This window comes from Antennarius striatus, chromosome 7 (genome assembly GCF_040054535.1).
Source record: "Antennarius striatus isolate MH-2024 chromosome 7, ASM4005453v1, whole genome shotgun sequence".
NCBI lineage: Eukaryota > Metazoa > Chordata > Actinopteri > Lophiiformes > Antennariidae > Antennarius > Antennarius striatus.
In genome coordinates this window covers 6,068,215-6,083,557 of record NC_090782.1, presented here as the reverse complement: position 1 = coordinate 6,083,557, position 15,343 = coordinate 6,068,215, and the positions used below count along the sequence as shown (strand labels likewise).

At 40.3% G+C, this 15,343-nt stretch overlaps 1 protein-coding gene across 3 annotated transcripts in view; it reads right to left on the bottom strand.

Moving 5' to 3' along the window:
* Positions 1-15,343, bottom strand: part of elavl4 (ELAV like neuron-specific RNA binding protein 4) — a 75,883-nt gene that overhangs the window by 28,602 nt on the left and 31,938 nt on the right. For 2 of the 3 annotated variants that reach the window (XM_068318749.1, XM_068318750.1), the window contains exons 4-5: positions 12,888-12,974; positions 8,081-8,324 (exon numbers count right to left, since the gene is read on the bottom strand). In XM_068318749.1, coding sequence (XP_068174850.1) covers positions 8,081-8,324; positions 12,888-12,974 — 331 coding nt within the window. Of the gene's footprint in view, positions 1-8,080; positions 8,325-12,080; positions 12,116-12,887; positions 12,975-15,343 lie in introns of those variants that run through there. The other variant, XM_068318751.1, reaches the window with a different exon arrangement.

Below are 15,343 nucleotides of genomic sequence, written 5' to 3'. Positions count from 1 at the left end.
CCATGTTTCAGCTTGAGCTGGATCACTTTTTGTTGGATCTAGCTATTTGATCCAAACCACGTTACGTGTGAGGTTTCACACCTACAATTTAGTCTGAATCAAACTAAAAGGTGTGAAAATCCACACCAAAAAAAGAGAGGGTGTGTACGCTCAGCAAATTTAATTAGATCAGCACCTTTTAATCTATCATGGTGCCTTAGTGAAATGAACAGACGATGCCAACTCAGACTGCTTCACATTTTTAGAACACAGTGATAACCCATACACAACTGAGTAAAGAAGGAATCGTGATACAACCAAGTTGCTTGGAATTTGTTGGCCCATCTTCAAATGTTCTTCCTCGAAAAAACACAATTTCCTCTAAAATGACAATTTGTGATGTCATCCATTAAAGTTGCTTAACTGCTGCATAGCAACAGTAAAACAAACAAAAACTAAGATGGACATGCTGTTGATGAAATCCAAAAATAAGCATGGGGATAGTGCTTTATCGTATCACTGCTTACACAGTGACTGAGGAATTTATCCTGTGGAAAGGCTTTAGCTTTTATAAACAGAGGGATAGTTGTACGTTCAAATTAAAGAAGAATATCTTGGGAGGCAAAATTGAGAAGTTCATTACAAAATAGATGTTGAAAGGCTTTTGATGAGGTCCCAACCAACAGAAATATCTGCTTTGCACTGATCAATTACCTCAATGGATAAATTAACTTATATATTTTAATTGTCAGTTAAAGCTAAGAACCCAAATGATTTATCACTCTTCATAATGGTCTTTTGATGAGGTTACACATTAATTTGCCTTTGAATTAATAGGCTGCTTATTGTGCCAGTTTTACAACTGTTAGTAGCAACAGCAGCAAAAAGAAAGGATGTAAATTTAATGATGATAGTGGTGTCACGATAAAGAATGTTCCCAAATGGGATTTAAACGTAGTACAGTATACAACTATTGGCTTTGTTAATGATATTGTATTGTATGGGCACAGTATGTGTAGTCACTCATGCTGACACCATTTTGTGTGTGTGTGTGTGTGTGTGTGTGTGTGGAGGGTGGTGTGCTTTGAATTTACTAACACTGTTTTGGCAGACCATTTGTACAATGTGACATAAATCGTGTCAGCAGGTTGGCATGTTTTTCAGTGGTAAAATCCTGTTATTTCAAGTGAGGAGCTCTTCGGTGTGTTACCAAGGTGTTATGAGTCAGCCTTTACTTGTTTCCTTAGGAGCAGCAGGTTACCCAGAGCTTACTTTGATCGAGCGCCCTTCCAGCTAGCTCCACTATGCAATTTCTCTTTTCCAATCTTCCTTCTGTGGACTCACGCAGGCACACCTCCTAACGCCCACACAAACTGTATAAATATACAAACATTACATACATTTGTAAAATTAAATATAGGTAGCGAAATTACATGTAAGATAGGGATAGATGAACGTATGGGTACATGGAATTTACAAGCATATAATCAAGATAAGCATTCAGATATTATACTGTGCGTCACACAGCAAGGTATAAAATAATAAACTATAACATAGTACACACACAGTAAGAGAGTCTAGTTTCCTCTTACCTATCATTATTTTGCGCCTTTATGCAGTATTATGTGACTAAGAGCCATGTATAGTGGACATGAAAGCGTTCCTTTTTTCTGCCATCATCAGGGAGGGCTCACACAACAAACCATTGGGTGTTTGATGTGGAGTGGGAGCTACCAATGGAAACACAATACTGCAAAGAACTCTTATTATACTGCGCACCTCTATACAATGGATTTCTCTTATTATTCCCTGTGAGTATTAAATTTCAGCATTTCCAAAGTTAATCTGTACTGTTGACACTGTGGTGTCAAAACATTTTACACAGAAAAAAAATTGTCCCCCAATATCCATCATTCCCATCTTTTACAGTTGTATTTTTGACAGTTGTAAAATGTCAATTAAAAATCAAATGATTTTAAATTCCGCTTCATCTAAAGTATAAAAACAAATTATTTAGAGATGTCGTTACAGTTGAATATCCAGTGGTCCCTCACCAGCTTCATGTCAAAATATACTTTGATTACTTTATCCTAAAGAGCATCAACTCCACAATTTTGTGAGTTTCCAAAGAGATAAAATGCGAAAAGAAAAACTATAGCTTATCATATACTAGTAGCACAGTTCATACATATCATGACACATATTCTGCCTACTTCAATAAATAAATTCATACACAGAGCCACGTCCCCCACACACATGCGTCTACTGTAGATCCCGCTCCCACTCACTCATTCAACACATCTTTCCCTCCTGGGTTGCCAAGGTAGCAGCCACTGTTGGAGTCAGGAGGTTTCCACTCTCAGCTCCCAAGGCCCTGCATCCACCAACACACAAGCGCAGACACACACCTGCCCACATAGAGGCTCAGGGACAAACACGTACACGCCTGCTAAATACTCCTCGTGGTGGCTCCATGAGCCCTTGGGCTAGTGGGCTGCAGACTGCAGCGTGTGGGCCGGTCGGCTGGACACGCAGCTGAGAAACAGAGGGCAAAAAGACAGACGGAGAAGCCCTTTTAAGCGTCGGATAACCCTGTTACATCAGAACAGTAAAACCTACCGCACCTGCGTAGACTCACCATAGAGTGAGTGGGCTTACAAGACCTCAGATATCCACCCCCCCACACTCCAGTGAGCACAAGCTTGAGACAAAAAAGCACACCTGGCGTTGTCCCATGCATGTATGTAGCACTCAAGAATGGAGAGCCAGAGAATGAGAAACCAGCCTCGAGGCGAATTTGGCTTCTGAATCCGAGGCCAAGCAGGGGGACGAACCTCACAACATCTGTGTTCCATGTAAAGGGATCTCAGTGGAATGAGTGATGGGACAAAGACAGTCTGAAGTGAAGGTCACAGGGGGAGATGAGTAGTCGAGCAAGCTCTCAGGACGGTAAATTCTGGTTCCTACACAGAGGGAGGATAAGGACACTGAAGGGGGTGGGGGTTCTGACGGGAGAAACAGCAGTTTTTTTTGGACCTGGGAGTCTGAAACTTTAATGTGTGCCTGCACTACTTAGCCTGGAAGCTCTCTCAATACCTGGCTCTGGAGATGTCAAATGCTTTTTTTTTTTTCTTTCTTCTTCATCATTTTCCCAGCCAGTTTTGTTCATGCTATCTTCAGCCTTCAACCAATTTCAGATGCAGGTAAACCCAGCCTAGACGCACCCCCCCCCCACCCCGAGATATGATTTTCATTTATAAAGCATGCATTATTTGTCAGAAGATTTATGTGTTTTGGAATGTGCACTGTATATCAACAATGGCACTTGGATAATAAAACCCAGGCCTCGTTTAATAGGTTGACACGGTCAGTATGGGCTTCTGAAGTCAGCTTAAAATAAGACAGAAAGACGACAGCTTTAGATGAAGTTTCTCTAGCTGTTATAAAATGTACACGCCAGCTAAGCAGATTACATATTTCTCTATCTTTAATTAATACAGCAATAAAATCATAGCATCACATCGTTCAGGATTCCTCATCTGAAGTACTGAGTATTTTGCTGTTTCATTAACTGCATATGTTTCGGCAAATATTTCCCAATTTAGCCTTGTTAAAAAATGTGGGCATTGTATCCACTGAAACACTGGAGGGCTTTTAATTTAAAACGGCTCGGGACAGGAGTAGATTGAAAAACAAGAAAGCTCTGGGGTAAAAAAATAACCGAATAGTTTTTTCATCCAAAGGAAAATACTGTCTGCAGTTGAGGTAAGTAAAGACCCCAGCCATTGTGTGAAAAAAAGATGGCAAATGGGCCTTATCATACAATTACAGAGATTATAGCAAGTTTTGTTCCCATCACCAGAGTAATGGTGTGAAAAACAGCGCAGCTTGCAATCTGAAGTCCAAAGAGATTCACTTTTGCATTGAGTGTGCTGTCGATGTATATATCAGTAGCAACAAAGAGCTGTGAGTAAACTGAGGTTTATATGGTGAATATTTGATCAGGTCTTTTAGAATGACAGACCTTGTATTAAAGCCAAGCCCTACCAGATTTTCCTCACAAATCAAGGTGAAATGCATATTTTACTGTAATGTTGGCAATATCTGTGGGTACAATTGATGCTCCATAACAGAGTCAGTGGAAGGATGCTTCATCAACCAATCAGTGTGTGCAAAGAAGCCAAACCCAGGAAACCTAAACTATTTTTCTGATGACAGTATAAAAATAAGGTGTAGATATCCTTGTGTGAGAATTCGGTTCACATCCGGTTTCCACATTGTACTGAAGCTGCTGTCTGTCAGAGGTGCTCTGGCTTGAACAACTTCACAGCTGACATCACAGTCCATCTATTTTTCATAGCCAACATCTGCTTGCCTTGCTACATTGTCACTATGATTTGCATCAGCTCCCCAGATTCCATGTGTAAAATCCAACACATGGAAGCAGCGTGCACAAAAGAGTTCAGTCTTTGTGCTTTGGGATGATGTCTTTGAAGGGTTTCATGTTGAGATTAAATCATTTTATCTACAGAGAAAAGAGCTGTTCCCTTAACAGAAGGTGAACTACGTTCGCTGTTCAAAAGGTAGCACGAGTAAATGCTGTGACTTCCTGAGGACACAGGTAACAGGTAGCCACATAGGAAAAGACACAGCTGCTGGAAAACACTGAAAAGCCATGCCTAACAAACAAGTCAAATATTGTAGTTACTCTATATTAGAATTAATTCATTGTATTATTTTATATTTTATTATTATTTATTCATTGTATTATATTATTTTATATAATTCATTGTATTGTATTCATTCATTAGAATTCATTGTCATAGCACAGCACAAGTACAGTACAATGAACCCAAGTTTTACACCTAATCAGAGAGCAAAATAAACTGTGAGGAACTTTACCAAAACAGAATATTTCTACTTTACTCACTTTATTTTTCCTGTATTATCTTGGCAACATAAGAATTCAAATCATGGCTCTTCATAACAATATGCTACCCCCCCTTCCCCCATGCAATCAAATCTGCTGCATGAAAAGCCATTTTCTTCTCCTCCATGCCATTATGAAAACAAACACATTCATTTCTCAAGCAGAAATAAAGCCGACACAGAAAAATTGTCCCCAAAATCACTTACTAACAAGAGTGAGTCAATTCCATTCTTGTGGGGGCGTGTCTTTGTGCAATCACATGTGCAGATGTCCAAGAGTCACAGTGTTTCAATGTCCATTGGTTGTGTTCATCTTTCACAACCTTCCATAAGTGCATATCTCAGTAATGAGTTGATGCTCAAGGCAGGAGGTCCAACACTCACAATTTTCGTTATCAATAAATGTTTTTGCTTTCTTATAAAGAAAGAAAGAACAGTAGACGTTGAAAATGCAGCAATGCGTCATGCACAGCATCTCGAAACCATGAAAACCTTGTCATACGAATCTATTAATACAACCTTGCCACTTCATTGAAGATGACATAAAATAAAAGCTCCAGTTTACAGACTTAATTTAAGCAACTGACCTCTTAAAAAAAATCTTCTCTTCAATAGGATACAGCACAAAGGCAGACAGGAGATTCAGAGGGTGAGGCCTGGGGGTGATGTATAATGAGTTATGTGTGGGCTGAAGGTAGGTAAGAGTAAGCTAGCCTTAAATAAAAGATTAACCTGCATGTCCCTGCTGTGTTACAAGAGCATCAGACACAGGTAGTTGTGCGAGCAGGCATGCAGGAAGGCAAGCATGCAGACAAACGTGTTCCACCATCTGAAGTTAGTCAAGGCGACAGAAGGAGTTGGAGTCTCTACACCTGCCCACACCCGCGTGAGGCTCATGCCAAGCCGGCATCATTGGAAGCGACAAGATCGAGTGTCGCAGAACACCGAGAAGATACTGAGGACCTGTATGTCTCTTCAACCTCTCAGAGGCTCATGTGCTCACACTGGCATCAAATACTTTCAGGTTGGTCAAGAGACACATACTGATGGAAAATTGTTTCCATGATGAGAAGCAGTCAAGCAAAATAACAAGTGCATGTGTCTGCATCTGGAACAGAGAAGCTGTCACCAAGGTTCCATAGGAAATAAAAAAAATTAACTCTACTCCTGGCGCTGATATGAAACGGAAGAAAGCCTCAATCCTGTAATGAGAAAAATATCCAAGAACATATTTTAAACTTGATTTAAACTCTCATTCAGTTGATTTAAATTTCTAAACTATTCTTCATAGCCCTCACAGTGCATAATGGAATACAAAGCCCTTAATCTTTCCATCAAAATGAAGGCCTATGTGTTCTGTTATGCATATATATGCTATGTATTCCTATCATGTACATACAGCACACTCTATAAAGAAAACTTTCAAATTGAAATCTCAACTCTGCAAAAGTCTGATGTGCAGTCTCTCTCGCAAACCTGGCTTAGTCTGTTAATGATTTGGATGACAATTAAAGCCTTTTGGCATTCCCTGCTAGAAGAGGGGATATGTGCTTTGTTAGCCAAAAAGGTTGCGCAAGAAAATTGCACCCATGGGAGAGCAAAACGGGCATAAACCACAAGGGGAAATATGGAGGGAGGGCAAGATTTATTTATAACGTATTGCTTTGCTAAATCAGCAGACAGAACATGTAGCGCAGAGCAAGAAGTGCTCTAAATGGGTTAGAAGTGAGTGAACAAACAGTTTTACCTCTTACAGTCCCCATTTAGGGCCAGAACAAGTTTCCGACAATCAAATGTTGTTTCTTAAAACTCCAAATTTCTGCTGCTTGGGTGTTTTTTTACTGCTGCTTGAAAAATCATACTTGAAGGGAAAAAGAGAACATGGTGATGGTGATGATGATGATGATGATGATGATGATAGCAAGTAGTTTGCCAGGGTTATTTTTGGTTGCACCATCCTCCATTATCCTGGTGTATCAGACTCTCAGGCTCCATTTTGTGGCCCATTACAGAGAAAAAGGAAGATGGTCCTAAAGAGGAATTACGAGCTACAAAATAGGCTTCAAAGAATGAGAGAACAGAGTGACCAGCAATGGTTGGTTTACAGTGCAAACTGTCTCCTCTATTGGGTCTTTCATTTCAACCTGGTAGAGGTAGTACAATCCTGTAGTTTTGTTTCTGTATATACATATCTGTGTATGGGTGTTTTCACGCTACTTGCATCGAGAGTGGCTTGGTGATCTAGACGGTCTGCCTGTTTTCTTGCTTGGTGCTCTTTAATGAGATTATCAGGAGAAAAGTGTCAGTAAGCAGGATCTAAATTTAAAACCATTATGGAGCATTATCACAGAGCTGCATCACCCCCTACCCCCCCCTCATCCATCTGCCGTATGGCCACCCACGCAGCCGCTACGCCCAGATTACAGCCGTGATTAGCGCCATGAAGTGCAGCTTAATTTAAACACCTCTGGAGAACATGTGGCACTTTGCTGCCTTACTGAGTCACAGCGCTCGAGCATACATAAAGGGAGGAATTTCTTCTTGTGGAAGACAAAGCACACAGTGACCCCTAAAAATACCTGAAAGACCCAAAGTATTGCAGGACTTGTCAACCATTCATTTAGCAATATTAAATCTTTCAAACCTACAGTAATTTTCTAAATTTTTATCCGACATATTATTTTAAGTTATTTTTTACTTGAACGTAAATGTACATGTGTTCAAAATATTATGACGTAAAGTTCAGATTACTACTTCAAGCATGTAGTAGTGAATTTATAACTGAGGCTAAGAGTATTACACTCCCAAAGCGATATGTTGTACTGAATAGGATGTCCAGTCAAATCCCAGGATCAGACCTTAAAACTGTCAAAATAGAAAGCTAGAGCCTAAATCCCTTCCCACTCTCTGAGCTCAGTATGCGATCTTTACTCTTTCTTTTGCCATTCTTCTTTGCTTTTGAAGAATCAGCTTCAGGGGAAAACAAATCACACATAAAATACACTAAAACCTACTTCATATTGATGTCGAGAGCTCTTTGACTGAAGTTATATGATTTTAATGTTGTATTTCAGTGAAATGCACAAACGGCAAACATGATATGAAGGCCTGGCAGATTATTTCCTCTGCACACAAAAGCAGACAGATTCCGAGGCAACATCTACTGATTTACCTGTGATCTTGTCACGGACCAGCTTACAGGACTCGATCTCCCCGATGCTGCCAAACAGGCTGCGGAACTCCTCCTGGGTCATGTTTTGGGGCAGGTAGTTCACAATAAGGTTGGTTTTGCTGTCGTCATTTGTTGGGCCAGTCTGCATAGGTGAGGGGCAGCCGCGGTTGTTGGAGGTTGGCCCGTTGGTGGTGCCTCCTCCACTGGGGCCATTTGTGACTGGAGCCTCCATGTTACTGATGATCTGGAAAAGGGTAAAAAGGAAGAGGAAAGGGGGAGAGAGGAGGAGAAGAACCACAGAAAGAAATGGCAGGGAGGAAAAAGGTAGAAGATAAAATTTTATCAAAGCTTCACTTTCAATTTTTGTTTTATTGTTTGTTGTGTGATCTGTGATTGTGTAGCAAAGAATATAAAACCATGACAAATTGGCTATTTTACAAATATGTTTTAGAGCTTTTAAATACTAACATATAAATGCTGATGAACTCAACACAACACAGGTACAAGCACGCAATATTCATATAGTACATCAGCACTTATAAATTACCACAGACCTAATTCTTGCAGAGGTTCAAATAGTACAATAGTGAAGTGGAACAGTAACATCTGATGATGCTTATCACAAGTTGCACAATGGCTACTCCATTGATCGTAAATTGTAAATTGTCAACCTAAGGAGGTTTCGCAATTTTGCATTAATGATCACAAGAAATATGGCAACTTGGAAAGAAGGGACGTCTTTGTTCCAATTTTGTATTTATCAGATAATCCATCAATGTGATTAAGTATCTTGATTTGACAGTATTTAATTAATAATTATTGGTTATCACATTTGAAGTCAGAGGAAATTAATAGCTGAAAAGAATTGCTTGAGGATAGCTTTCACTGATGGTAGGCTTCAATCAGCATCATCATAACATCAAATTTGTGAAAAACAAACTCTCACGCAACATCTGTATGAGAATGCATCCTAAACATTTTATCTAAAATACCAAACATGGAATAAAACAGCATTCAGCAAACACGGTGTAGACATTACACATGTCTAAACATTTACACAAACATTAAGAAAAGCATTAAGCAAAGAAAGTACAAACAGCTAAATAGGTTGGTAAGGGATGTGTCTGTATGGTTTTCTGAGAAATTCCACAGTTGGTGTGGGGGGGCCACAACAGAGGCCCTCCAGCTTGCTGTTTTGACTGCTGATGCTGCTGCTGTGACAGAGAAAAGTTTGTGTTTTCATTTCGGTTTCTACAGAGCATCTCAGGATCAATGTGTTCAAAGAGGAAGCGTGAGCTCGGGGAGAGAAAAAAAATGACAGAGAAGGTGAGGAGGAGTGAGAGTCATAAGTTGGAGGAGGAAGGAGGTAGGTTGCTTTTACACCAAAACACTCTGACACATACTTAAAAGCTTATTCTGAGTGAAAATTATTCTCCAACAAGAGCACTGTGTGAATTAAGAATATAAATACATTTTAGAGCTGGGCAATTAACTTAAATGTAACCAAAAACTGACATTTATAACCTCTCACACACACACACACACACACACACACACACACACACACACACACACACACACACACACACATTCTTGCTCTTTAATTAAATGAATATTTTTCACAGTGTGTGCACTCAAACCATTGTTAAAAAATACTATGTCCCCATGCTGTGTTAGTCCCTGTTCACCGAAACCAAGTTTTCGTGCAAAGTGGCATGGATGACAGGACAGAAGGATGTAGTTGACATAATCTGATGCTCCATGTTCTCCTCCCCTTGGGACTCATTTTTGGGTCTGACTGTGTTACATAAAGGATCGGCTCTGAGGACCTAAATCAAGATCAAGACAACAAGCGCTGAAGCAGTACACCGCCAACAACCACAGAATGTGTATTCATTACTAACAGGAAGTCAAACGTGATGCAGGACGATTCCACGACTGGAACCCATCCAGAATCTTTTGGAGTTCAAACTTTCAGCTTAAATTGAGTATTGATGTACTCCAATTGCGTTACTCTCTATCAGTTTAATCATCAGTGATCACAGAGTTACCAAGCATATTGTGAATCAAGTCACTGCTGGTAAATGAGATAAGTTATCTAAAATAATGAAGAAATAAATGGGAGGAGTTCATTACTAAAAACAATGTCATGTCTGTTATTTTTTAAAAAAAAGTGAAAACTGTGTTAAAAGTATGTTAATAATTATTAATGATAGCAGTTTTAAGTTAGATTGCCCAGGCCTAATACATATAGGGTTTTGATTTAAAAAAAAAAAATCAATTAGGCAACTTGGTTATATTTGCAAGTATTTGTGAATGTGTGTGTGTGTGTGTGTTTGAGCAAGAGAGAGATAAGAGAGGGAGAGAGAGCAGTATGAATGTTATTCTACTGAACCCAATCAGTAGAAACACACAGCAGAACCTAAAACTACTGACAGCTAAATCATTGTTTTAGTTTTATTTTCTGAACGTCCTCAGTGCCCACATACAATGAATACAGCTCTCGTGCCCCCCCGTACATCTTATTTATTAGACAAAATAGTGACACTGATTATTCATTAAAAGCTACAGTGAAGCAGAAAAGGTTTGTCCATCTATATGTAGTCATCATGTCACTAAATGAGCACCAACATGACTTAACATGCTGATATACAAATTAAGACGCTGAGATTCTTAATCTGATTAAATCAAATTTTTAAAATCGCAGCTCAGATCTCTTCTCTCCTGTTCAGCCATTCAGCTCGCTGCCTATTTTTAACCATTCAGAAGTGCACGCAGGCAGGCTGCACGTGGAAGCAAGACTGGTTTTAGCAGGGGAGGAGCGGCACACGAGTCATATTTCACTCTATTTCTGGACTATCAAAAGTCTGGACCTGTGTTCTAATAATATAGCTCAAAGCAGAATTTAAAAATTTCACAGTTTGTCCAGAAATAGTTCTCAACAGACCTTTACAGTGTGTGTTCTTCTTGGCTTTAATCACTCCGCTTTTATCCGTCTACCACCAGAAAGTGGTGAGCAGAGATGGTAGTGTTACATTAAACAACAAGCAGGCAGATAACTTTTCTGCTAACCAATAAATAGCAGGAGTGTGTAAATAGAAATATCAAGTTTAAGTAAATACACGATTAGATGTCATGACAATAACACAGCTTGATTGTTCTTTATATAAAAGATAAGTCAGGAATGTCAAACAGTAAGTTGTCCATTTGAATGTGAAATTAAGAAAAAAGTATATGGTCTTTAACAAAGTGATATCATATATTATATCCTACTACATCAGGATTATACAGTAGGGATGACATTTTGACATTCAAAGGGTGAGGCATTAATTTGCTCTCTGGCTTTAGGAAAGCATTTGGACCAATCATATATTTAATAGTTTGCATTTTTCTTCTTCTCTAAGAGCAGTCCTATCTAAATGTCAGTCTTCAATCACTGCCCATCCTTGTTTAACACACACACACACACACACACATGCAAACACACTTCGATGTAGCCACATTTTGCAGTCGTGCAAGACCATACACTCAGTCACAAACACACACGCACACACGCACACACACACAAAGAGAAAGAAAGAGAGAGAGCGAGAGAGGGAGGGACGGGGAAGAGAGACAGAACAATGGACGCAGCTGAAAACACGGGTGTGTCTAAAAGCTCTTAAGATGAGAGCTGCATGCAAATTGTTCTTTTGACAGTATCCTTGCTACTCACTCAACACTCAAGCATAACAGAGATATAGAGACAGACACAGAAAGAGAGGGAGGGGGAGAGGGGGGAGCAAAGAAGAGAGAATAGTATCTAACCATTATAGAGCTGATTGGGGAGGGCCTTATTAAATCTGTTTACATTCCCTGCTGTGTTCCATTCTGTCAGACAGACTTTCAACTCCATTGGATGCTTTCTGAGGAGTTTTTACACCAAAATGGCTGCCTCTAATTAACAAGGACCTGGTGAGTCCCAGTGGCCAATTATTTTCTTCTTATTGTCCCTTCCTACCAGCATTTGTGCCGTGCAGCAGTCCACTCCATGTTGGTTGTGAACATTGTGGCGGCGTCTTCTCTGTGAGTATGGAGCCCAGCGCTGTGGACGGATCTCGCTGCTTGTCCTCTCAAGCTCTCAGGCTCAAGATGCAGCTCCTTTGACAAACAAGTTATAATTCCACTCATGTAGGAGGCAGAGGCGGCACTGGGCCTCTGGCTACAAGTAATTCATGCAGACAGCAGGTAGTTGTTACAAACAAATGTGCGGAATGGTGCTGGAAAATTTTAATAAATGGTTGCTGCTACATGTTGAAAGACTCAAGGTAGTCACGCTTAAAAATGGAGCCTTAAAAATGATCAATTACGCTTGATTCAAACAATGCTGAAGTAAAGCTGCTCTGAAGCTACGGTAAGTGCTAGAAGGAAATGATTACATTTCAATGAGTTCCAACATGAGAAAAACAGGGGGTGGGGGCCTCAGAGTGTTTAAATGACAGCAGATGAGTGATGAATGTTAAGCATCTTCTTTCATTTCTAACATATGCAATACAGATACTAAAAATCAAACACAAAAAATGGAATATTTGTAATATAATTGACAGGCTTCAATATAAAAGCAAACAACTCTCTCTATTTTCCTTTCCTCCGTCCTGCCTCTTGTCTATTGTCCCATCCATCAATCCCTGGTCCAGATCCAACTGTCTCAGTCAGCAGCATCACCAACTGGAGTGTTATTTATGTAAATACATTTCAATATCAGATCATACTCTTTAATGGGTGTAAAATGTCTGGGCCATCCATTTGGCAGCAGTAGTCTCCTTACCATCTTTGGCTGTGTCAGCAATCCCTTCTCTGCCCAGCCCTGGAGCTGTGGGAGCTCTGCCTGACGCCACTGTGTCTCTGTCGACCCCTATGGAGCGGAGCACAGGGAGGGAGGGACGCACAGCCTACCGTCAGCATCTTACACTCACTGTACAAGGTTAGGTTTGCAATGGGAATTTAGGAGTGGGGGATTTGAAGTGATGGGCAAAAAAAAAAAAAGACGGTCCACCAGAAAAATACAATGATACCTTTCACAGTCATTCCACCAGCAAAACTAAAACAAAGGCAAGGGGCTCATTTATGGTTTTGGCATGACTTGCTGAAATTTGGGATTTGTCAATGAAGAAATAAATTGGGCCGATGATTAAGACTTGGAAAACTGCGATTTAAATTGTTCTTTGGTTATTCAATGATTTATTGCATGTGTGAGTTGAAGATGACAGACTAGCGTGGTGGCTGCAGTGACCTCGGCAGATTTTATAATGAGGGTTTCCCTCTTGCTCTCTGTGGGTAAACAAGCCTGTGGTTGAAGAGACAGAAATGCCACAATGAGCAGCAAGTCTATTCTCCAGCTCTCCAGAGCAGGGGGCTTAAACACTCGCAGCTATCTACAGATGCTGCAAGCAGCCAATTTAGCAGGAGATGGGGAAGAGTGGAGGAATGACCTCCACCTTCATTTACTCCTTCAGAGAGATGAAGAGAGAGAGTGAGGGATCAGATGGGAGGATGAAGAAAAGGCGAGCGCTGAGTAATGAAGAAGACACTTCCAATACTTCAAAGAAAAGCAGAGAATGGGGTGGGGGGGGAGGGGGAGGGAGGACCAGTCCATGTTCTGTTGTCAATGCGTCTCTAAAACTTAGGCAGGAATGCATAATGGAGGTCTAAATGAGCATGAACTGTCAACTTGAAAGGCAAAACACGATACGGAGGGGCACAGAGGTCAGGGTAGAGAAGAGGACGAGGAATATTTTCAGGTAACTGTGAAGGTTTAGATATTTTGACTATGAATATATAGAAACATCAAGTTGAGCCACCTTTGTTTTAGTCTGGTGAAGGCAAAAGAGCTGGTGCTGGGTAGGGGTTTGGGTTACATCTACAGTATTTCTACATTTTAAATCTGACTGGCTGGAAGCTGGTTTTCTGTTTTCAGAACAGCCACACGTTCTGCTCCGCTTGCTTCCTTTTGGTTAACATACAGTTGTGCACACAGGCGTCTGTCGCTACCTAAGAATGGACCATCTCAGGGATTGGTACACCCCTGGGATTGAGATGCTCCAGCTCCAGTTTGCAACCACCAAATAGTGGACCATCATCCATTATCTAAGTGGGGACATGAACAGCATACTGTATAGGTTGTTATAGGCTACCCTGAAAAAAGAAATTGTTAGGCATAGGTGAAACATCAAAAACATTTTTCACCCGTTCTGCAAACTACGTCAGCGTGGAGGGAAATGGTGTGTCGTAGCAGGCAGACAGTGCAGTGTTATCATAGCATGTGCAAATGATGTGATAAAAATGTAAGAAGCAGCAAGCAAATGTACATGAGACTCATTTCAACAGCCAATGTATACTGCGAGGGAGCAAAATGTTAGCAAAGAATGTTACAATTTCTCAGAAGTGTGTTTTAAGTCTCTGCATCCCATTTTCGAAATAGTATTCAGCGCTCAGTATTCAACACGCGACCATTTGATAAAACTAACAATCTCAGGCATAACACACACACACACTCGCACACACACACACACACACACACACACACACACACACACACACACACACACACGCATTTTCATCTTTCTTCATATTCTTGCTGTTCTTGCATTTATCACATGAACACACATGTGCACCTACTGATAAGATATCAAATAACACTGGAATAAGGGTGCAATGCAATTACATGCACCAACCATTGAGATGAAAAACTGCTCATGGATACATTTTCAATTATTCAGGGAATACATTTCAGTCGGTGCTCAGATGCTGGAAAAACTTATTATATAATCAATACAGTCTATAGTGCCATTAATATTTAATGCCGCAAAAGTGCTTCCTGTTTCCTTGGGCTCACGGCCAATGGTGACTGAGTACCGCAGTCAAAAAGGACAAGCCTACAGCAGGGATGAAGAGTCAACATTTGCTTTCATCAAATAGTCAAACACACAAAAGCTACTGCAAACTTTAAGTTTATTGTAAATTCTTTCAGGTGTGCCCCCCCCCACACACAAACACAATAGCTATTTACTTTTCCTTAACCCTTCAATTAAATCGAGACGACCAAAGAGTTTTTGTTCTCTATTCTTCTTTCCATTTTTACTTTCAACACCACTGCAGGTTTTATGCTATAAAATCAACAGTTTGTATTGCTGGCATGGTGCAATCGTCTGTCCCCCTTCAGAGCTTAAACAATCAATTTACCCTGACTGGGCCAGAATGGATGGAGGCTGTAGAGAATGCTGC